This window comes from Columba livia, chromosome 7, assembly GCF_036013475.1.
Source record: "Columba livia isolate bColLiv1 breed racing homer chromosome 7, bColLiv1.pat.W.v2, whole genome shotgun sequence".
In the NCBI taxonomy this organism is placed as follows: Eukaryota; Metazoa; Chordata; class Aves; order Columbiformes; family Columbidae; genus Columba; species Columba livia.
The window spans coordinates 21,482,797-21,508,205 of NC_088608.1; the positions used below are offsets into that span (position 1 = coordinate 21,482,797).

The 25,409-nt window shown below is 41.1% G+C and overlaps 1 protein-coding gene across 1 annotated transcript; it reads left to right on the forward strand.

The window, feature by feature from the left end:
• The first annotated feature begins 334 nt into the window (after window positions 1-334).
• On the forward strand, window positions 335-14,610 carry GORASP2 (golgi reassembly stacking protein 2). Its single transcript, XM_065068739.1, has 10 exons — window positions 335-496; window positions 7,755-7,835; window positions 8,454-8,657; window positions 9,033-9,119; window positions 9,574-9,704; window positions 9,790-9,922; window positions 10,044-10,167; window positions 10,530-10,616; window positions 12,711-12,806; window positions 13,553-14,610. The coding sequence occupies exons 1-10, from the start codon at window positions 434-436 to the stop codon at window positions 13,870-13,872; spliced, it is 1,326 nt and encodes a 441-aa protein (XP_064924811.1). The 5' UTR covers window positions 335-433; the 3' UTR covers window positions 13,873-14,610.
• The last annotated feature ends 10,799 nt before the right edge of the window (window positions 14,611-25,409 follow it).

Here is a 25,409-nt window from a genome sequence, read left to right on the forward strand (position 1 = left end):
AGTCGCCAGCAGAAGGTACGGCCTGTCCCAGCTTGCCCTCTCTGTGTTCTGTGCACCTATTTACGGTACATTATTAATATAATTAATGCTAATGTACATTAATTAACTATACCTACCTGGCACCGCCGGCGCCTCCCGAACGCCAGGGACGCTCTCCCGCCCCGCGCCTGCAGAGCCGTTCTTGGCCGCCAGGTGGCGCCGTCGCACCAGAGACGAGAGGGAGGCGCGTGGTCCATCGCGGCCACCGTACGGCCGCCGCCTCCTCTCGGCGGCGGGGCTGCCCGGCAGGGGGCGCTGCAGCCGGAGCCGGCGGCCCGTCCTCCCGGCATGCCCCGCGCGCGGCCCGTGCCCGCCCCTGCCGAGCCGCGGAGGGGGCGGGGCGGGGAGTGCCACGTCCTGCGCCGGGGCTTTGTGCGGAGCCGCGCCGCCCGCCATGGGCGCCTCGCAGAGCGTCGAGATCCCCGGCGGGGGCACCGAGGGCTACCACGTCCTGCGGGTGAGGGCGGCGGGGAGGCGGGCGCGCCGCTCGGGTGACTGTTGGGCCGGCGGCGGCCCTTGGGCCCGGCGGCCTCTCCCTGCGCGGGTCCGCGCTCTTGCGGCCCGAAGGCTCCCGCGCGGAGGCGGCGGGACTCCCCGCGGCATGCCCGCGTCAGCGGGGAGGTGCGCGGCGGTCCGCGCTGCCGGCTGCCCTTCCTGGCGGGGCGGGGAGGCGGATGGCCCGTTCCCCGGCGCCCCGTCAGCAGGCTCGGCTCCGCGCTGCCGCTCCCGGGGCTTCGCCTCAGCCGCGCGGAGCTGCCCGGGGCCTGCGTCCGGCCCGGCCCGCCGCGGCAGCTCCGAGCCGCCTCTCCCCGGCTGGAGGGACCCGGTGGCCGGGCTGTGCTGTCGGGTCACGCCGTCTGTGGTCCGGCTGGTGAACAGGCGGGCAGGCGCGGTGCGTGGGAGGTGCTGCTGCTTTTTGGGCAGCATTTTAGGGCAGGGCTGCTTCTCCTCGCTAGAAAATGCTGTTCGCACGCTGGCTCGTACGCGTTCAAACTGCAGTTTCAGAGCTGCGCCCTTTGGGTGTCTGGCTACGGTAACACGTAGGGCGTTTTATCTTGATCGCAGCGTCGCGATTTGCACGGTAGCTGCTTCAGCCCTCAGCAGGAGTTCCAGAGGCATTTAAATGACAAGCGGCACACCTGCCAGAGCTGCATTCACAGTGGAGGCGGGGTTGCTATTTTTCATAGGTACATAGTTTCTGTTCGTGCTGTGGCTACAAAACTTTGGGTTTGTGTGCAACAAAATATTTTGGTAGGCTGCATTTAAAGGTCTTGTGAGCAGCCTTTTGGAAGTCCGTTCTTTAGCGTGTGTTTCACACAGAATCACAAGATGTTAGAGACTGAGCAGAGCGGTACCTGGGCTGTGTCCTTGGATCTAACGCGCTGGGTGATACAGTGACTCTGCTGGAGCTGCTGACAGCCATACCCACAGCAAAACCTCTTGCCACTGTAGCTACAGCCTGGCTACCCTGACTGCACCCTGCCGGGCTGCTTTGCTGTTGGCATCGGACCTTCGCAGGTCAGCTCTCTGTCTAGAGCTGGCCCCACACTTTGGACACGTGAAAGAGCACAAGACCTCAGCTCACAGGAATTAGTACTTCATCAGTCCAGCTTGCTAGTAGAGAGCTACAACTATATGGACAATACCATGATGAAAAAAAGAACAGAGATCATTTTTCAGGTGTTAAAAATGCTGCATAGTGCTTTTGAGAATCAAACATTGATGCTTTGATCAAATCCAAACATTCCTCTGTCAAAATTTGCATATAGGCGAAAGTCATGGTGGTCTTTGCTCCTGGTGTTAGAGAAGCTGGACACAAATGCTCTGCCTGTCTGCATGCACTGACCTTTGGTGGAACTTGGGGTCAAGCAATACTGCTATTTTCTTCTCATTTATTCTCAGGTAGACTTTCTTTCTGAGCTCAGTATTTTGATCAGATAAATGAGAACGGTAAAAAGAAAATGGCAGTAGTCTTTCTGTGTTACAGATCTAATTCAGATAAGGTCAGATATATTTGATAATACGAAACTTCTGTAAATAACATATATTTCATTAAGTTGTTGGAAAACTAGAGAAACATCAGAAAATCTTTTCAATTATTGAAATAATTTGTTTGGGTAGGGCAGATAAATGAAAAATACATGTTAAAAGGCCATGAAACAAATTAGTTACGTGGTTCTGAATGACCGCAGGAGCCAAGTAGAAGTTGCCAGGGGGATGAGCAAAGAGACTGTTGCAAGTCACAGGTTTCTTACAGTGAGGCTTTTAACCTGCATGCATTGCCTCCCTATATAGCTGGTAGCAAAGGCTCTTTTCCTGCTCACTTCAGACTAGAGCAGAAATATATACAGCAAGTGAACAAGCACCATTGTTAATTTCTGATGTAATTTTTGCAGATTACTTAAGTCTTTTTGGCAGCTCTCATTGTGAGCTTTATGATCTGTGCACTTGTAACAGGAAATAGGAATGCTCCAGAACTGAAGTGCTGTCGAAGGAAAGTGATTTCATTAGCTGCATGCTTGAAAGGAAGCATTGCTGTGCATTGCGCTGTTGGGTTTTCTAGACATTGAAATGTAGCGCCTTTTTTTTTTCTTTTTTTTTCTCCCCAAGAGGGAGAGAGAGTTACACACTGTTTTGTTGCCCTACTCCCTTTATAGTTAGACCTAATAATCTGACATTTGTTGGAAGCATTTCTTTGGAATACGTTTTTATTAATCATACATGCATTTGCTCTTAGACTTCCATTTACTGATCTTTGTCAAGTGCTCATAAATCTTCCTTTTAAGTAGTACCTCCCAGACTGGTATTGTGCAATGCTATTTACTTCTTGGAATTTTATCCATCAATTGTTTTTCTCCTCCATACATTTCTTTTAACATATATTATGTGGCTGATTGGAGCAACTGTCTGACTCTGTGTATTGCTCAATGTCCATTTGTTTCTGCTCTTCAAAATGGAATGAAGGAAAATTTTGAATGACTTTCTTGTTCAGCAATGCAAAACTGCTACAGTTTGCTCAGGCTGTTGTAATGACTTGACAATTTCTTCAAGGAATAGATGATGTAAGAATTTTTATCTGCAAGGGATTTTGATGTTGCTGTGTTATGTGCTGTTCTCCCTAAAAGATACTGAACAGCAGTGCCCAAAGTCTGTTGTAGTAGAGGTACAAACATGTTGCCATAAAGGGATGACTTATTTTTAAAAGCAGCCTCACATTTTAAAAGCTCAAGTTAAATTCTTTGTGCAAAAATAAAATTTGATGCTACCTATAGGGAATCTCTTTTCTTATAAGAAAGCTTATAAAGCTTTTTCTCTTGAAAATGGAATATTTAATAAGAAAATTCAATCCAGTTATACTATATATTGTGTTAAAATAGCTGACAGACAAAAAAAACCAGATTCTATCAGACCTAGCAGAATTACTTATATAATGGTACATAATGAAGTTTTATTACCAATTACCGAGTGGGTGGAAGAACTACAAAAAAACTACTTTCAGCATTTTGTTGGTAATAAAGTAGATATTACTCAGGAAGCATTTCTTATATAGAAAAAAAAAGCCTCAGAGCTTCTGCTCTTGGAAAGTTGTATGTTTAATGCTTGAAGCTTCTGAAAGTTTAAGTGGGTACTAGTATAAGTTATCTGACTTTCCAAAGTGGTCAGTGCCTTCATCTGCCTCTGAAATTGTGGTTTCTGTGCCTCATTCCATTTACTGTAGTACTACTTGCTCGGGACTTAAATTTGTGACCATTGTGTTGCTGAGCAGCCTTCTTATGATGTGTAATGTAAAACATATACTGTGTAGGCATAGAACGGTAGTGTTGGGAAAAGTGTTCAGCAAAAGGGAACTTTATGTGTTTACCATAAAAGAAGTCTTTTTAGTTATGCGGATTAAAATTAGTGTCTTGACTTTGAATCCTTTTCCCTGTTTAATTCTTGACAGTAAATTAAAAGTGAAATAATTAGTGTGTAATCTGTGTGCTCAGCAGCACTGCTGTCCGCGTGCTGTCCTCTCGGTGAGGAGCTGCAGTCCTGCAGCGTCATGCGAGACTGGAAGGGTCACACAGCCCTTTCCTGCCTTCTGACACGCAGTGTTCTTGGCAGATGTTTTCCTTGCTCACTCTTAAAAAGCTCCGACGGTGGCAGTTCCGCAGCTTCTCCGGGTAGTCAGCTCCGCTGTTTTTCTCTACTCTTAGAAAGTCGCGGTGTTTACCCATGGGTGTCTGTAGCTGACATGTCTGAAATAACAGCTGGCTTTGAGAGAATTAGGCTTCCACAGCTGCCAAGGATGGTGTCTTGCCTGCACTGGCATCTGTTGTAAATGGTATTACTTGATTACTTCTCTGTCCTTATTTGATCACAAAGGCAAGTTACTGAATACCTACTTGGGGCATACAGCAAAGCTATACAAAGCCAGATTGTTCAGGACGCCTGGAGTTTAGGTACATATACATGGAATCTATATCCTAAGGTCCCTGCTGTAGTTCCTGGAAAAGAATCATGGCCACGGAGCTTTGAGCAGAGAGCTGTGCTGTGCATTGAGTAACTGGCTGAAAATAAGGTGGTGTGACATAAAAACTGTATGGGGTCATTGTTGCTGTTTTAAAGAGGAGACTTTTCATATGGAATGAACTTGGCACTTCTGTTTTGTTTTTCTGGGGCTGCCAGGCATAAAAATGCTTTTCCGTCAGTGGCGGTGGGCCCAGACAGGCTAGGGAAACAGGAGACTTTTTGTGACTGAGCCTCTGCATGGCAGCATGAGGAGATGTGATAACAGAAGGGATGCAGCTACATGCTTATGATTGATGCAGCTATAAGAACTTGATTTCTTTAGGCAGAGCTTCCTGGCAGTTTTTACATGCCTACTTAGAAACAAACCATGCAGAGGTGTTCAGGCTAGTGATGGGTTTGGGAAAGTTGTTCAACTTCTGAAGATACTTTCTGCAAACTAATTGTTCAGAACTTGGAAACTCTTGCAGTATCTTCACCAGTTTGGGGCAGACCTGGTGTACCAGATTGGGTAGACTATAAATAATTTGATTAGAATGTCAAATCTATACCTCACAGGTGTCAGCAAGCTTGATGCTGATGGATGCTAAACACGTGTAATTCTCATTTATTGTAGGTGCTCCTTCTCATTTTAAAAGATTAGCTTACTGAGTGCTGGTCACTGGTTCATGGTGTTCAGAATATCATCTATCAGAGGTTGTGGGGGAGGGATTTGTGTCAGCGTATAGAAGTTTTGTTGTTTAGGTTAAGACCTTGGTTTGGAAATAGAGGGAAATATCTGAATACTGGCTGAAAGAAGTCTGGCTTTTCATAATTTCAAGGCCATGACATGTATCCAGTCCTAACAATCTGATGTGTTATCTGAATAAATATATTGATTTGCTAGGTTTACTGATTTTTTTTAATGATGAGGTTTAGAAAGATATATTCTGTCTTTAGAATTCTTGTTTTCAAAATAACTTCTGAAACCATCTGCTGATTTCATTTCGGTATAAAGCCTTTATGTCAGGCTCATTAAAAACGCAAAATCTAAGTTCTTATATGTCAAATGCAATAGGTGGTGGAATGAAAAAGAGAGGCTATCAAAGTATTTTCATATCGGCTCCCTAAACTGAGGGAAGAGCAGTGAACAGTACAAGCTCACCCTACATTAGCTACTGGAAAAACACATCAGAGGAGAGCGTGTTTTGAATGACTTAATTACTAGAGAAACTTCAAGCCTGAGAATACAGTTATGGACCATGTCTGTGGGAAACCAGAATTCTCTAATTCTGCTTTCATGAAACTGTTTGTTTAACCTTTCTTTGTCAGGAAGGCCTCGAGTACCCAGCTTAGTAAGTAAATACTTGCAACATTTGAGAATAATAATTCATACGGTGTATTTTAGCTTCTCTGCGGCTTTTCTCATAAGCTAAAATTGCTGTTTCTTGAGGCTGTTCTGAAGTAGCTCTACATTATTGCAAGTTTTAATATCTAAAGTTAAGAGTGAGCTCTAGGGACAGACCACTAATGTCAAAGCAACATCCACAACGTGCCCGGGAGTTCCTGTGCGGTTGGTGCCAGAGGGCCTGAGACGTGGAGCTTGGCATTTGCTTTTACCCTGTTACTTGGTGCACAGCTTGCTGTCAGGTCTCTAGTTACCCTTGGTGAGAGGCATCTTGAGCCAACAGATTGAGTAAGTAACACAGAGGCAGTGGTTTGGATCTAGTTAGCAGGACTGCAAGTTACTTTGGCGATTGAGAACTCTGGTTCCATACAGAGGAGAATATCTGTACCCCCACCTGTAGGAAATTACTTCCAAGGAACATGCAGGCAACTTGAAGAGGCACTTTTGTAGACAGACATCAGGTTCTGGTTAGAAATAATAAATGTGGGGTTTGAGGACGTTATTGCTGCCTCAATGTTTTTTATGACTTTGGGATAATGTTGGTTTCATACTTTTTTTTTTGCTGTTTTACAAGTCTTGGACAGCAATCAGTGTGTGTGATATGACCCTGGAACTACTGATTCCAGATTATTTTTTTCTTTAATGAATCTTTAGGTTATGTGTTAATGTTCTAAGCTTCTGGTGTCCAGTACAGAAAGCTGCCAACAAGTAATGTGAGGTTTTTCCCAAGCTCTGGTTTCATGAATTTGTCAGGCAGAGATAAATAGACCCTAAGAGAACAGTTTCAGTAGTAATCAAGCTTTTTTTTCCATATTAGAATATATTGTTCTAGATGAGTCATGTTAAGAAAACTCAATTCCTGCAGAATCAGACCAGTATTGAACAAACTAGCAGATTTGTACCAATGCTGTTCAGATGGAATAACACATAATGTAAGAAACCACACTGTAAAGGGTAATGCTTTTCAGATATTTTTGGAAGATGAATGTACCACATAAAAGAAAAAGCCAGTGGGTAAAATGAATCAGCTTACAAATAAAGAAAGATATTCTTTGCTACAAAGGCTGTAGGAAAAAACTGATAGCCATACTGGAGTTACTTTTGTCTCTCGGCAGTTCTTGTAATAGTGAAAAACCAACACTGGCAAAATGTCTCTCGGTTACTCCATTTTGAATGAAAATCATACTTTAACCGTCTGGGAGTAATGTGTGTCCAATACTCAGACCTTGTCTGAGTGGAGTGGTTGAATTATTTAATCTGCCATGGCTGCAAAATTGCATGTGTCCCTGTTCCTGCAGCTTGTTGGTAAGTTAATGAATCCTTGGTTGTACAGACACCCTCTGTGTCTCAAGATTGTCAACAGGTGATGTTTAATCATGAGATGCCTACACAGATGTGATTCGCCTTTTCTGCATGAGATAAAAAGCAAGGTTCAATTGTGGTACTTCTATGGAAAATTACTGCTTTTTAACCAACTTTTTCAGAATTCAGTAAGCTTGTCCTTTGACCATAATCTCCTCTATTGAAGTAAATATCTCTAATTTATCTGCTGCTGCAGCTGTTAAGCCGTGCTTGTCCCAGGCAGTGGCTACTGTTGTGTCATTCCTCAATAATTTACAAATTCCTGATTATTTTAAAATGTTTCTCTCTTTTTTAAGGGAGGGATTTCTTTGGTCCAAAATATTATATTTGAACATTTAAAAATCATATATACAGATATCAGTAGCTTCTAGAGCTATGGTAGAAATACAGAAATATAGTTGTAATCTATGAATCTACATTGGTACACTGTTGCTAAATTCTTGTTTAACTTTGTTAGGTACAAGAAAACTCACCAGGGCACAGAGCTGGATTGGAGCCATTCTTTGATTTCATTGTCTCCATTAATGGTTCAAGATTGGTAAGTATGTTGCTACTTAGAATCTTGAATGTAAACAATGTGTTGAGAATCTTATTTTCATAGACAAATTAATGCATTTTTAAAATGTATATACAATATTTCTCCTTAGTTTAAAATGAGAGAGCCTAACTGCATCATATATTATTTTCTTTCACCCTGTAGTTATAATTCTACCAAGAATTTAGCTGGAGAATAAGGATGCAGACAGATGTGTGAGAACTTGGAGGTTGGTTGAAAGAGCTGTTGTCAAAGCTGTCAGCTGGGCAGGAATTGCAGATAAGGTTTTCGAGCAGGGCTGTATTGAGACAGCAAACCATTGTAGTGCTGGAGAAGAGCTGTGGGTAAGCTCTTCCACCGGTGGGGCTGGATTTACGAAAGCCTCTGAAAAGCTGCAAGGCATGTCCTTTCAGGTTTGGAAAGCATGATCTGTTATTGTAATACCCCAAGTTTTCACCAGAGTTGTCTTGTAGAATTGTGAAGGGAAGCTCGTTATAAAATAACTGTAGATACATATTCTGATAATGCACAGTGTTTTGGGGCCTTTGATATACAGAAGTTGTGCTATAGAACTGGATGCTTGCTGTGTTAAACACTAAAACTTTGTTTGAACGTTCACAGAATAAAGACAATGACACTCTTAAGGACCTGTTGAAAGCAAATGTGGAAAAACCTGTAAAAATGCTAGTGTACAGCAGCAAAACACTGGAACTGAGAGAAACATCAGTGACCCCCAGCAACATGTGGGGCGGACAGGGCCTGCTGGGTGTGAGCATTCGTTTCTGCAGCTTTGATGGGGCCAATGAAAATGTATGGCATGTTTTGGTGCGTACAGACTTCCAAGTATTTTTCTTACTCTTAAACCTTTTGTCTTTTTACTGAAAAGCAGCTTGCAAGGGGGTATACAAGTTGTAAGACTGAATTTGTTTCCCTTGATTTTGCGTTTGGAAAGACTTTTGAACTAGAACCGTTTGTCTGTGAGCATGTTATAAAATCTCAAACTTCAGTTGATAGTTTTGTACCATACTTAGAGCTCCTTGGAACAGTATCAAAAGACGCATCTAGCCATTGTTTCACTAGTTCAGTGGCTATTCTACTAATTGCATTGAAAACTTGACCAGTTTGTCTGTCTGACTCAAAACTTTTGTGCTACACCCTGACAGTTACATAGTGTTTTGTAACTTTTTCTCTTAAAACCAGGAAGTGGAACCAAATTCTCCTGCTGCATTAGCTGGACTTAGACCTCATAGTGACTATATCATTGGAGCAGATACCGTCATGAATGAGGTAAGTACCTAAAAATAAGATTTTGAATTTTTTGAACTAAAAAAATTGTACCAGGGCAGTTTGAAACATCCCCAGTTCTGTTTTTGTTCACTGCTAATGGAAGTTAATGTAAAGTTAATGTAAAGAGAGAGGAGCCCTGGCATGGTGCTTCCTTGTGCTTAAATGCAATTTTGGAAGTAAAAGTTGTTCTTAAAAAGAAACTTTTTTGTATGCTAATATTAGTATTTCAAATAGCAGATTTGAAGTCTGGCTTGTGCAACGTGTCTTCTGAGTTGCACTAGCAAAGCACATACTGCAGTTGGCCTTGTGATAAAACAGCAGCACTGCAACAACTGCAGCACGGAGCAATTACCAGGTTCTGTCACAGAAAGTTAGGGCTAGGAATATGATTATGCTACTGTTAAATGATAAAATCAATACAGTAAAGCCCTTATTAATTTTTACCCTTTTCCAGTCTGAAGATCTCTTTTCCCTCATTGAAACGCATGAAGCAAAACCGTTAAAACTTTATGTGTACAACACGGACACAGATAACTGTCGGGAAGTGGTGATTACTCCAAATTCTGCCTGGGGTGGAGAAGGCAGGTAAGGAGATGAGATGTTGCAGTGGGATGGGAGTCTCTAGTTGTAAAGTCGCTTTACTGACTTTTAAATTATCTTATTTTAAAAGCCTAGGATGTGGCATCGGTTATGGATACTTGCATAGGATACCTACACGCCCATTTGAAGAGGGGAAGAAAATTTCTCTCCCAGGACAGTTGCCTAGTGCATCACTCAGTCCTCTCAAAGATGGCTTCACAGAGGTAAGTCACAGTCATTTCTTTGTCTTGGTAAAAATGGATGTTATATTGCTTTTTGTGCTTCTGTTGGTTCTTGTGGAAACACACCCTAATGGTATAACTTGCTTTTTCTCCTTTCAATAAGGTTCAGTTGTCATCAGTTAATCCCTCAGCCACGTTACCCCCGGGGTCAGCAGGCCTTGAACAGAGTCTTTCAGGACTTTCTATTAGTTCACCCCCAACTACTGTCAGTAACGTTCTCAATACAGGTCAGTGTGGAAGTAACTAGCTTCTGAAATGCATGGCTTTTCTAACTCTTTTGCATTCACAGATGTTTCTATCAATTTAATAGAAGGCAGAAGAGAGAATAAGATTTTAATTCCCCAAACTTTTCTCAAGAACATAAGCTAGAGTACTGTAATTGTGCCCTACTTGCTCACAAAATAATTGCAAACAACTTCTATCAGAAATAAGATGTGTATTATTGAGAATACTGTTTCTTCAGCAGCATTTTATGGTTAAGGCAAATAGTAATTCTCGTGTAACCAACTATTTATTTGTACTTCTTGAGGAAGGGAGCTGAAGTGTTGCATGCTTAAAATTTATATTGTTTTCCTGTATCCTCCACCAGGTGTTCCAACAGTTCCATTATTACCCCCTCAAGTCAGTCAGTCCCTTACCTCTGTGCCACCAGTTAACCCAGCAACTACCTTACCAGGTGAGTAGGCAAAATTTATTAAAACATTTCTGAGACAGAAAGCATAAGGGAACAAGGGAAGAAAGCTGTCTTTTCTACTGCTTTTGGGGGGGACACAGGAAGGTATGACTTCATACAACTTAACACATTTCATGTTGAAGATCTCTGTACAACTTCTACAGTGTTCGGAATATTTTTTTAGAGCATGTGCACAGCATGTCTGCAGCAGAGGACTGAATTGGCAGCAAAGCTTACAATCGTTTACCTCTTAGGGCCCCCTGCACAATAGATGCAGCATTGAGCATTTCTCAGGAAGGTATTAGCTTTGTTATTTGCAACATTTCTTGAGTTGACATATTGTTATTTTTCATAGTTCATAAATTGTATGTTGCAAAATACTTTTGCAAATAGCCTCTCAGTTTGTTTGTCTTTTGTAGTGGGACATCATGACAGAAGAAATTTCTGAGAAGGCATATTTGCCTATTTCTGCATTCCTTTCACCCATAAAACCTCAATTTTAGGAAACTCCTTTTTAATTCCCAGCTTGATCAGTCTTCCCAGTATAAATATAGGGCTAAGAATATAGAACTGTATGTTGCAGTTACTGTTTCTGAGTTATTTAGTAATTTAAACCGGTATAACAAGAGTCTGTCTGCAGAGTGATGTGCATTATTTCTGATAATAACAAACATTTCAAGCACTAGTATTCCAGAATTGTTCACGGTGGGCAAGACAAGGATTGGGTAGGGTTTTACTGTGTAACTGGTGCACTGGAACAGGACTCAATGGTGCATTCCGAAACACTATAGGAGTTGTATTTTGTTTTGTATGCTATGAGACGAGTAGGTAAAGATGCGTTCAAAAGTTTTAAGTAATGCTTGAAGGTATGCTCTCTAACATAGAGAAAATGTGTAGTAGAGCTAACTGTGGGCATACAAGGGCAGAGAACTTTAATTTTGTACTGCTTAGGTAAAATACCAAACTACTAAGAAGTTCCGCTTCTGTTAATGTCCTCTTTTTCCTCAATGCCCTATCCACCCATTCCCCAAAATCTGCAAATGCCAATTTTCCCTTTACCTTGTTCTCTGAATAGTATCATTGATTTTTTTTTTTTTTTTTAAAAGCCATTAGAATATTTCTTGCTATTTGCATGGCCATACTAGTGATATTCTAATGTATTAAATATACAGGAGGTTTAAAATTTGAGTGAATTTATGTGAAGTTCAGCATTTTTCAGATTTAAAAAATGTTCAAACCACAGTGGTTTGTAGCTGAGCGGAAAGCTTTTTCATTATGCCAGCCTTTGTGGCTAATGAATTCACAGGTAGGTAAAGATGACTATTTATGAATCAAAACCTGTGTACAGTAGCTTTGCTTTAAGACTTTTATCCCCTCCATCTTATTACTGTAATGTTAACAGTTATTTCAGAATTAGCCTTCTCTGAGTTAACCGCAAAGTAGGAATAGAGTCCTTGTCCCAGAAGTGCGGCTCTAAGACAGAAATTTCAGGAGGGGAAAGATATTCTGTAGCAAACACAATGATGAAAGGGCATGTGTTGTGTTCATCATACATTTCTCTTCTATTCCTGACTTCGAAAGTTATTTTGTCTTGCCTTTTCTATACATCTCTCTGTTTAGTTATGAACTAAGTAGAAAAGACTAATAATGGAGTAATCAATATTAGAGATCAGAAACAGGATGTATTTCATCCTGTTATTATCTTATGCCATTCAAGTTGGGAACAGAGGGCATCTGGTACAGTGTTGCAGTGAAATAACTACCTTTGTTAAACTTGGGATGTAAACCTACTAATTCCTTGAAATAAGATTCTGCTTTCCTCAGAAAAATCTGAGAGGTTGGGATATGCTAGTCCAGAATTCCTACAAATAGGTATCTGTTTTCACTGTGCAACTTAAAAGCTGAAACTCAGGTGAATTTGCATTCTTATATGTAAAAGTGATAATGAAGATATAAAGCAATATAAAATAACTTTATATGATCAGTAAAATCTCAGAAACAGGAAAAACAAGCAAACAAACCCCAAAACAAAACGATGACAACAACAAAACAAACAAGAATTTTAAATTTGCAGTTTTAACTTTCTCTTTTTTGTAGGTCTGATGCCATTACCAGCAGGGCTTCCCAACCTGCCTGATCTGTCCAAACTTAATTTACCTGCACCACACATTGTTCCAGAAATCACACAGCCTGGTAAGCGATTCTGCGAACTGAAACACTGTAATAGCCTGTCTCTCCTTAACAATCCTTAACACTCTCATTTAGAGCCATCTGGTAGAATCCTGAAGAGGGTAAATTGAGAGTTTGCCTGACATGGGAGTTGATGGTAGTGCCCACATTAGGTAGAAAAGGAATGTATCTTTAGATAAGCTAATTCTAAACCTGTGTCTATATTTAGTTGTTTCAGCTTATAGTATCTGATCTATGATCTCAAAAGAGGTAGGGCCAAGAGTGAAAGTAAATAGTTTTATTGGTAGAAGAAAATACGAGGTGTTTCCTTGTATGCTAGTTGAGATCAAAGCACCCTGATTGAATGCTAAAAGTACAAGCTAATACTAGATTTATGGGTTTGAATAAAACTAAAGTGAAATTGGAAGCCTTACCTGGAATAAGGTTCTTGTTGACTTCTTGTTTCTGGCAGTTTGATTGAATGCCAGAAAAATCTAATAATCAGTATTAATGCTTAAATACTATACCTAGTCATTTGGGGAGGTAGAGCAAACCTGAGTTTGTTCTGATTCTTCAGTTCTGAAATCTGAAAAGTATCAGGCTTGAAACTAGCCCACTGAGTCAGTGCTGTATGTATAGCATACTCACACTACGTTCAAGAGTAAATAGGAGATTAGAGAAAGTAAACATGTTAAGCAGAGAATCTCTCCAGATCTGTCTGTGGTGTGCAGCAGCTCATTGCCTCTTTTAATCTTTTTTTGTCTCCTTAGGTTTGCCACCCCTTCCCTCCTTGCCACCTCTGAATCTAATGGGAATACCACCTCTTTCAATGCCACCCAAATGTGTTCCTCTGCTTCCTTTGGTCACAGAGGCATCTGCAGTGTCTACAGATTTGCTTCCCTCCATTACTCAAGCTGGAAGCTTTTCTGTTGACCCTGGCACCACTGCAAATGTGGAACAGACCTCTACACTCACCTTGGATAGCGCTACCCCAACTTTTAAGGCAACTATTTTTGACCAATCAAGTGAATCCTCTGCAGTTAGTGAGAAAACACCTGGAGTCACAGATACACAAGCTTCTGAATCATAACTCCAGATCACTCTGTTGGATTGGCTTGGTATTTATTTAGCCATGGGATACATATTTGAAGAGCAAGCTATTGTTAATTTCATACTAGTTTGTACTTAATCTTTAGGAATCCTGTAAATAATATGGAGGTATAATAAAAATAAAAGGGGGTTTATAAAGTGTGGTGGGAGGGGAGGAAGAGTACTTGTATGTAACCAAAAAAAAAACCCAACGAAATGTCAAGGTGGTAAATAGAACTCTACTGCCAAACTTGGAGGTATATGTTTTTAATATAGGCTGACAGCCTTAGTGTGCTAGGCCTGTCCTTGCTTATAATTAGCAATTTTTGCTTCTGATAGAAATGAAGCGGTTCTTGAGTGTGACATTTCCGTATCATAGTTCTTGTTCTTTGCAAGTATCTTGTTACTACAGTGGGGATGAGAATATTTAGTCCAAGTTGTGAATTTTAACACTGCAGAACTTCTACCTAAAGATATTTCTATTGAAGTTGCTGAGTGACCTGTTAACTGACATCTTGTTATTCAGCTTGTACACAAATCTTTATTTTTAAGCTCTTGGGAGATGCTCAAGCCATGTTTTGTGAATGCCGCTGCATTGTTTCATATGCCCACTGTAAAATGGCATTTGGAAGGGAATACAGGAAATGTTAAATGTAGCATACAATTTGGCACTTCATGACTACTGTAAGACAAAATAATGATTAAGCATTACATACAGCAATAAATTCCTGGAATTTTATCCTTTGTGTGACAAAATAGTACATTTCTTTTTTTAGTGCTTAAACTCTCATTTAACTGTTTTTAGGTTAGGTCACTCTAGCCCAGATCCATGAGGGGCCTCCCCTCCAGAGGAGCAGATCCAGGAGGCAATGCCAGACTTTGGAATGGCAAGCAGGATCAGCACTAGCAGTTAGATCCGTTGCAGCAATGAGTCATAAAATCTGCCTGCATATGATTCATACTTGGCTTTTTAAATTTATGTTGAGGATTAAAATTATAGAGTAACTGTGGACAATGCACTTGTATAAACTGGTGTGTGTGCTGTACTCCAGGTGATATCCTTCACTCCTGCTCTCAGGTATAGCTCATGTGGAAAATGCTTCTGTACAACCCCAGTACTTCTATGCTACTGGGATTTCAGTTATACATGTTTTCTACAAGCATATGCAAACTTTAGCCCTGTCATCAGCAGACTGAAACTAAAGTCTCTCTAAATGGCTACATCATCCCTTTCGGAAATGCAGTGTGCCTGATTAGTGTTTGGAACAGTAATTGCATGTAACTGCTCATTGTAAAGTCTCAAAGAATTAGTTCAGGTGGAAGCCTTTTCTAACACCTGTCATCCTGTCTCATCTTTATCACTTAAGTATTTGTCTTTCCTCTGCCCCACTACTGCACATTTCCTCATTGCCTGTTGTGTCAAAAGCCCATGTCAAAGACAGACACCAAATACTTTTTTCCACACTGTGAATGGTTTCTTTCTTCAGCTGTTGGGTGTGTGAAATCCCTCTGCATGGCTAAGTAGGGGGCTCACTGTTTCTCAGAATGTATTTTTGATTTAAATTTGTAAATCTAGTGCCACATACCTCAGAATTAAACCTTGCCATGAGACAAAGTATGTTCCCTGCTTTCTTCTTCTCTGTATGCAGAGAAAATCTGTTAGTATTGAGCTTCATAAAGCCTCGGAGGTCTGATAGTCTTTCCTGTAACTTCCTTACACACTTTCACAGCTCGTGTCCTCATCATTATTATTTTCCTTTTCTAACCCAAGAGCAGCAGAAAGAGAAGTTTTGTCACATACCCAATTTAGAGAAATTGCTGACTGTAATCCAGTGCCTTGAACTAGAACCCTTGGGTAGTTTTTTGGGTTCTTACAGTACAGCACAGTGTCCTTCGGAGTAACAGCTGAAGTTAGCTGGCACGTTTTTGTGCTTTCCAACATCAAGCTGCAAACTTTTGTAGGTGTTGTGCAGTTGTCTCTAGGAGCAGACAAAAATAAGACAGTCTGAATCCATGCACTTCTGTTAGCTATTTTAAGGTCCCTGTTGCTGACTTTATAGATCCAGCCTTTTGATAGGTACAGAAGCAGTAGAAGTAAAGCAGTGTTTAACTGTAACCATCAGCGGTTCTGGTAAAGATAACGTGACTTCAAATTTGGAGATGATTCAGGGGTGCAGAATTTAAGTTCTAATCTCACAGCTAGAAAGTCATAAACATTGACTAGTCAAAAACCACTTAAAAGCAAGAGCCTTCAAGTCATACTATTGCACTCTATCCCTGTTTTTTAATTCCCTTAACTAGTAAAACAAACAAATAACAGCAAAGTCAATTATCCTGTTAAGCAGGCATTTATTAACAGCACCGGGGATCATCCACAATAAGTGCTCCCATGACGGGATGCTCTTGCATTGCTTATATTCACACAATTATTGCATATTCATTATAATTTTTTGAAATTGTTTACATACTTCTAAGAAAAAATTACATAATCATAAGGTTAGTATGAAGTTAGTTAAAATCGATTAGTTTCTTACTTGCAATACATCTATTAATTACTAGTCGAATATAAGCCAAGTACTCTGCTTCTAAACAATGTCTTAGTTAATCTTCTGTCTCCCTCTTGTAGGATCTAAAGCTTGAAAAATATCTCCTGTTTTTGCAGGCGGTTAGAAAGCATTTATCATGTCAATTGGTGAATGATTGATAGGTACATCTTTTGTAGCTTAATCGCAGTACACATTCATTTAGCAGCTTCTCTTCAGCTCCCCCCTTCTCAATATACTTGCAAATTCTTTTGCAATACAGATCTACAAAATATCATAATCTTATGTTGTGGTACAGCATAGCTATCTGTTACCCAATAGCAGTACCAAAAAGACCATTGTAGCATAATGCAAGTAAAAATCATTAGCATTAAAATTAGAGTCACAAACATAAACAACTACTTCAATTGGGTCAAACGGGGTAGCTATGAAGTAAGGTTATAACAAATTTTTGCCAAAACTTCAAGAAGTATCATCTTTAGTGACTTAATGTAATACTTCAGTTTATTCCCAAAAGGATTTGCAATCACTCATTTCAATACCATTTAAGAGTCTTTAGTTTGTAACAAAACCAAAATTCACTCTTGTCAAGACTACAATTCTCACCAGTAATGCCAACAAGGGATATTTTGCAGTTTCAGATTCAACCTGTCCAGACATTCCTTTTAGTTAATTTCGGGCTGTAATAGTTTTCACTAAAGATTTGTGTAAAGGCTACTGGGAGTAAAAGCATTTGTTACTGCAGTTATACTTTTTAGAGTCACTAAGATCAACATTGAGAGAACTGTAAAGCAGTAGGTCCTACCAGTTCCAGTGTCTGTTTCTTATCTGGCACTTTCTTCACTCTCAAATAGTGAATCCAGGCAGGTTGCTCTGTAATCTTGATTGCAGTAAAGGCTGTCAGCAACACCTGGAACAGTCCACTCCTCTTCTAAAGGTTGACCTGAAAAAAGCTTTAACATAAACTTAATCTCTTGGCTTGAAATAAAAGACTTACGTTTTCTACTTTACCTCATTTGACTGTTATTATTGCTTTCAATTGTTTTAATAGGTCTCATCTTAGTAAGAATTTTTGAGACCGAGGCATATCGAAGAACTTATGAATTCCAATTTGTTTTACCAATTTGTATCTGATTGGCTGTAAAAGAAATCCTTCTTTTGTTGGCCAATAGCTCTCGCTACAGTTACAAAATCTTTATCTAATGGTGTCAAATCCTGATTCAAAACTGAAGATGTTCCAGTATCAACTAAAATCTCGGCATCTTTTCCCTGTTTTCCTCTTCTTTCTCCAAGGCTTCATCATCTGCCACCTGGGAAGGTAAAGGCACATAATCTTCAATTCTGTCCCCTTGTGGAGACCCATCATCTTCTCTCTCATCCTCCTCTCTCATCAGGGGAGTTTTCTTTCTTTTTCTACACACTGAACAACATGGTTTCAGCCTCCCTTGCACTTTATTCTGCTCCCTTTTTAGTGTAAACACAGATGGATCATGTGGTGGCAAGTTAATACCACATTCTTTCTGCCACTCTGGGTGTTTTCGCAAAGTGAAAAATACATCAGCATACATAACTTGATTCTATTTTCCTTCTCTCTTCAATAATAACATCAAAGTGCCATAACTCAAAGTTTCATTAAGAGGCCACTTTTCATCATCATCTAATTCATACAGTAGCCACTGATTATAATATTTCATCAAGGTTTCTCTATTCACATTATCACCAGGTGGTTCCCCAATACACCCTAACAGGCTCTTTTCAGAACACCACTACTATGCTTGTCCTCCCGTTATGCTTTATACAGAACAACACTGCTGATCTCATTACAAATACGAACTATGAGCATTGCTACATATATCAATACCTCACAGATAATACTAGAAACTACCCACGTCATACAACCCTCACAATTTGTACTCCAAGTTTATCCCACTCTCTCCAAAACTTACAATTAACACAAAACAATTCAGGCAAAAAGCTCAAATCTATATAACGCTCAGAACTACAATTAGGACATTTTACAACATAGATTGGTTCACAATACCCACACTTTTCACAAGTTAAAACCACAGCAGCCTCTACTGTGTCTTTAGGCATTAAAGTGCATAACCAAAACCAAGGTGTATCCAAAAATTAAACAAAACTACAGTATGCTTTATGGTTGTATACAAAGCTGTCTTTACACGACAACAAAATAATAATACCAGAAGTTTTCCGCACGAAAAAATCCACAGAATACCAAAGCCATCATATTCCAGAAAACCAAGTACCCGAAGTATACCTTCAAGGTGCTAACAACCCGGTGTACGCTATCCTGTGTAAGAATTCTGTATCATGATTTGTGGATAGCCCAAACCAAAGTGACTGGTCTCAAATTTCAGAAAAGAATGCCTTCTTACCAGAGGTCTTTGTCTGTCCCCACAGCCATCTGAGGGGGACGAGCAGTCTCTCCAGAGAAATTTCGAGAGTGCACCAATGGAGTCCCTGACTCAACAGGTCCTGCAGCCAGACAGGATCGGTTCTCCCGCCTGGCCCACCAACAGAAACTAAGAAATAACAGCGAAGTCAATTATCCTGTTAAGCGGGCATTCTTTATTGACAGTGCTGGGGAACACTTGGGATCATCCACAGTAAGTGCCCCAATGACTGGATGCTCTTGTGTTGCTTATATTCATACAATTATTGCATATTCTTCACAATTTTTGGAAATTTTTAACATACTATACATCTATACTAAGAAAAAACCTGCATAATCATAAGATTAGTATGAAGTTAGTTAAAATTGATTAGTTTCTTACTTACAATACATCCATGACTTACTAGGCAAATATAAGCTAAGTACCCTGCTTCTAAACAATGTCGTAGTTAATCTTCTGTCTCCCTCTTGTCATGCAGTAGGATCTAAAACAAAAAATATCTCCTGTTTTTGCAGGTGGTTAGAAAGCATTTATCGTGTCAATTGGTTAATGATAGGTACATCTTTTGTAACTCAGTCACAGTATACATTAATTTAGTAGCTTCTCTTCACTACATGTAATGAAATTGTACCATACTCCCTTCTGGCAAGGATCTCTTAATGACTTACTTTTCCCCGAAAAAGAGAGTAAGGAGGGATAAGGAATGAAGACAGACCAAGGGCCTGCCAGACAGTGTAACCTTGTTTGCATGAGTTCATGTATTCAGCTGTTAGTGAACAGTTATTAATAGGCATATCAGCTTTATTTAAAACATTGACACATTGAGATTTTTTTAACAAGTACTATCAGCAGACAGGAAGACAGATGTCCCGTGAACATCCCCAGCCTTACATATACTTAAGAGTCATTAACATGTGCCTGACGTACTGTAAAAGGAATAAGGTGTATTCCTGCTCCACCAAAGGCTGCACTGGGGGCACTGGTGTTCAGTGGTACGTGTGTTTGTTGTGAGTGCTGGGCTGGCTGTACAGTTCTGCTCAAGAAACCTCAAGCACATGCTGAGGAGGTGCATTTTTTGCAGCTTGAAGCTCTGCTGCTGCTCTGGGAAACAGCTGCTCAGGCTGCAAGGTCAAGGCAGGAGTGTGGACAACGCGTCAGTGGCGACCGTTTCGTAGCTGGGGGGGTGTCACAGAGCGGGCTGTTCCTGAGCCACCCACAGCCGTCTGTTAGATCAGTCCTGTCCAACACTGAACCCGCCTGTCGCAACCGGAGCGCCGCTTGTTCCTGGGCAATGGCTGTGCTGTGCCGCCAGATGGCGGGCGACAGTCTCTGTTGGTTGAGTGTACAGGATCAGGCGCAGCACTGGGTGATTGGTTCCCGCCCCCCCAGCAGCGACTGGAGCCAAATGGATGCCAGCTGGATGCTGAATGATAGTACTTAAAGGAATCACGGATAACTATAAAACCAACTGATGTGAATGTAGAAATGGGCTGAGCTTAAGCTAGTTCTAAATTCCAGAATTTTGCTGGCAGTTTGCCGACTTAAGCCAAGCTAACCACAGGGCAGGGTGAAAATGTGTTTTGAAAAAAGCTCAGCCTTACAGGCAGGGACTCGTTTGAGAAATTGTAATGCTGAAGGAAAGGCCTGGGTAATATTTCCAGCCTCTCAGTGATGTAAGTGCTGATTGTGGAATTAAGTTGAAGAGGGCAGGATAAGGATCAGTGATGTTTGATCACAGCACCCTGTCTTCCTCAATTATACACAGGCTTTGTCTGTACTAGTCAAATAAATGTGTTCACAGTCACTCCCTATGATGGAGGCCCCACTGGCACTGAGCTCAGATTCTTTGGTTTATCACTTGGACTTGGACACCGACAATCTGTCTCATTGTAGATTTGAATCTTGTAATGGTAGGCAAGAATCAGACTGTGTTTTTTAATCTGTAAGTGTTTGTAGTTCATTACTAGCTCACACTTTGTACTGCTGCTCTGTACATTCTCCATGGCAGTGCTGGTAGCTTAATATATATTTGCACAGCCCAGCATGCAGTGTCTTGCACTGTGCTGCACCTTCTAGTAGTAATGTTAGCTCAGAAAGCAACAAAATATTCAAATTGATTTGGCTGTAGAAATGTGGGGTTTTTTTCTGTGTTTGTTTGTTTGTTTTTCTGTTTTTAAATCTATGGTACAATGGGAAGCCAAGGCCTACCATAGCACAGTTTTAAAGTGAAGTACTTAAGGTACAAGAACCAATCTCCAAAATACGAAACCAAACAACCGACAACTCCGATCAAACGGAAAACTTAATTTAGCTCAGATGCCCCTCCAACAGTTCTGCTCCTGCAGCCCTGGCCAAAGAATTAAAACACAGTAACCTGTCCTTCTACAGAATATCTAAGAGATTTGCAGATGGTGGTTAGAGAGCTTGTAAGCTGAGCAAGGAACAAACATGTCCTTTTCCAGAAACCCAATTAATGTTTATCCTTAGGCCTTGTTGAATACATTATGTTGCCAGAGTGCAGCTAGCAAATCAGAATGTCACTTAGGTGGGTGACTTCTGTTTCTTAGGAACAGCCTTTGCACATTATTTCAGTTGCAAGTTAGTACCAAAGTGCTAGCTTTGTGCTATGACATACCTGGCATGTGAAATGACATCAAGACTTAAGAGTTTGAAGGCCACAGATCTGGCATGTGGAGAGCTGCTCTGGCTGAGAAGGGTTAGGTGGGGTGCCTAGTTTTTTTACCTTACAGCAGGAAAGTAGTGTCTCTAGCCATCAGCAGCATGTCTGCCTCTCCACTGCCCGCCCTCACACGTGGAAAGGCAGAACTTAGCCCTAAGAGAAGGCTGCAAACATTATTACAAGTTGACTGTGGCCTACCAAATAATCACGTTCTCCGCCTTCGAACTTTTATCCTATGTGAGCAAAAGGTATCTTTCATCCTTAGTTGTGCAATGTAGTATTTTTACTCTCTGAATAGTTTCCCGTGTTAGGTTCACAGTTAATCTGTCTTAAAAGCTGCATTCCAACATTGCTCAGCACACCACGAAGAGACAGATTCAGAGACCACAGAGATCAGGCTCCCCTTGGGCAACCCATGGCAACAGTGAAAGCCACTTCTGCCAACAACAAACCGATTTTAATAACAGTCCTTATCTGAGAGCTGTTTACTCGGCCAGCAAGTGGCTGCATATTCACATACCTTGTTTATGGTCCTTGCAGCTTAGGTGAGCTATGAAACCCCAACAGAAGCTAAAAAAAAAGGAAATGAGCGATGAACTCAAGTTGCAAAGCCTATGGGCGACATAGGCTTGCTAGTTATGTAAGAAAACCCCACAATGGAAGATTATATTAGCAAAAGCAGTGCAGAGCTATGAGCTTTACATTTGACAAGGAGTGCTGGATGTAATGGAGGTCACTGAGGGTCAACTCATCTGGACCTTGTGATGTGCAGAAAGGACACTATAGCACTGCCCGGATCCCTCACCCTAAAGCCATCTCTTCCCAGCCCTCATAATTTACCAGCCAACATGCTCTGCTGGCAGCTTTCATGAATAAACGCGTCATTTCAGTGTTCTTGCTCCTAAATGAACAATAGTCACAAATAACAAATCTTCAGCCAACACCACTACATTCTCACCTGGTGTAAGAGAAATAGCTTCCAGTTCTTCATACTGGGCAGGGGAGAGAGAGAGAGACTAAGCAAAGATACAGACAGTTCAGTTGCTAAGACTTAGCAGTGACCATCTTGCTGCTATCTTGCCCTTATCCTTCAAGGTGATTTTCCTGAAATTCTGATTTTTGAATCTTCAAAATAGTCATCTTTAAAAACAAACTGAAGATTTCAAACCTCCCACCCTGGCATTTCTAAGTACCGATTGTATGGGTTTGCAGTTGTGCACATATCAGGTACTTGGATTGGCACATACCATCAGTGCTTAAAGAATTTAAAGAAATAACTTGGCAACTGAAGCTAGCTCAGAAAAATAGTGCAACTTATTTAAGAAACACTAGAACTTGGAAAAAAAAGTTGAAATTTTTTATAAACAGCAGCTCAGTATTAATGGTTACTAGGCATCAGTCAAGTTTTATCAACTATGATACTAAAAGATTAAACTGTAAGAAAATATATAACAAGCTATTTCACAACACTGTTTATGCCCTCAGGTGAGCTTGTGTTCACACAAAAAAGGGAACAGGACAAGCATGGTGCCAGGCAGTGACACTACTAAGGCTCAGAAGTCTAACAATAGGAGACAGTTTTGTACATATAAACAGCACGTGGGTAAAATCCTTTTAGAGAACAACTGCTACGAAAATAGAAACCAACTGGAAGTCTGTGTATTGCCAAATAACATGCTGGGCACTGGAAATGGTTGAACTTATAAAACAATTAAATTTGTTTCAAGGTTACATTTTTATTTGAAACAGATTTCTTACACATCTTACCAGCAGCACCTATTCAGAGAGAAGCCCCCGTCAACCAATAATAACAACAAAACACAAACAACAACAACACAAAACCAAACAAAAACAACAAACAAACAACCCCCTCCACTTGCTCTCTGGGCACTAACTGTTTAACAATGAAAAGGAACTTACTGTTCCTAACCCACTTCTTGACTGTTTTCATTCTTAATTATGAAAAAAGTAACAAAAAGAACATCTTCTGGATTGCACTGTGCTCCTGAATATTTTAAGCCTAAAAGTACACATCATAAAGGAGTAGGAAGACTTTAAGGAATTTGGGGTGAAATATCGAGAACTACGAGGAACTGAATAAAATATTTTTCAAATGCTCCTTGGCAACTGTCATACGTCACTCATACAGAAGCATGCTCGTGCATCCTTACCTGACAGCTTCACGTGGCTGGAGTTCAGTGTACACATAATCTGCTCCAGAGTCTCGCATCAACTTGCAGAAGTACTTGCTTCAGCCTTGACTCCTGTCCTTGCAAAGCCTACCTGTCAGCCTACAAACTTCTGCCTCCTACAACGTGACACCATCTCTCAATAAGTACATTACTGGCCCCTTCTCTGAAGGACTTGCTGCCGCTGTGGCTGATGCCATATCTAGTGCTACAGAGGTAATATTTCAGGATAAGGCCTGAAGGCATCTCAGATTCTCGTCTACTATGTCACATTCCTCCCCTTTTTCTCTTTTTTGCCTTACTCCCCATGTCACTTTTAGATAGGGCCTTCTAGTATCATTCAGAATGGCTAGAAAGGGTGGCTAAAAACACCGGCAGATTTCTTGTGGTGTACAGGAAGAGATGCTGGAAGAGATCTGCTAAACAACAGATACCAGCTTTCTCCTTGCTAATCACTGCCTTTGGCACTCTGCACAGCAGAGATATCCTGCCGTCACCTCTCACCTAGAACTCCTCATTTGCCATCCTCCCCCAAGGAGTTCCTGTGCTTTTTTGAACTACTTGTTGGGTCTTCCAAGAAAGGAGTGGAAGTCAGCACCCACATTCACTGCCTAGTGTGTGCTGTGGTTTCAATGGAAGACGCAGGCTGGTCTGAGGGAGGATCACGAGTCAGCCCGTGGGAAAGAGTGCCCGCAGACATTGGCCTGAGGCACCACAGCCCATCACTGTGAAGGCACAGCAGCAGATTCCAAGAGGGCAGGTTAGCAACAAGGAGCTCGCTCACATTCACTGCTGTTGCCTGTTCAAGGAAAACTCTTCAAAATGATGAAAAGTAGTAGAAAGCTGTTGTTGTCACATGTGGCTGAACTTGAACAACCTCTACACCTGATTGCGATGCTTAGACCAGCTCATGAGCATGGGGCAGCTTCAAGTGCAAGGGCTTTGCTTTCCAGACCTGTGTGTCATGCAAGGGGGATATTGGCTGTTTAAACAGCAAGTGTGCTTCACTAGAGGAGGGTGTTTGATCAGTTTTGTACATATCTCCTTGTAAAGACCAGAAATGTGCTTTCTGAAAGAAAGACAGTGTTTAAATTGATTAGGCAAATCATAAATAATACCCTCAGCCTCCTGCCTGCAGCAGTCTCCAAGCATTGGTCATATGGCATCTTTCCAGACCACATGGCAGCCAAGGAGGCAAAGTTGGTGATTATTATTTCACCCACCTTTGGCAGGAAATAAAACATCTGTTTTATCCTGACAGTGGGACTCTCTAGCAGTTAGGCTAAGATGGGTTAAAAAGGAATATAATTGGAAATTATGTTTAAGGCAGCAGCAGGCAGTGATAGACTTCTCAAATTTAGTAAGACTTCAGTCACTGATACTTGAAGAGCCATGGGATTTTTTGTGGGTGTAGCCAGCCAGGACCTCTGTTTCACAGCTCAGTCAGAGAGAAAGCTTGCTTGTGAAAGAGGGTACCTTTTCAGCTGGTCTCAAGGGACAAGTGGTTGTGGCTCTGGACTGCTCACAAGCGGAGCAGCTGTACTTGCTGCTGCTCTGAGTTCTTCTGGTTGACAATGGTATTTCTCATTGCTGTTCGACCATAAGGCAGTGTTAAGTGCTTGAAAACTGGGACTATTAATGTGAATATGCAGCATGAGCAGACGTGCCATTCTGTTTAATATATAAGCAGATGAAGATAATTTTGGGGGTGC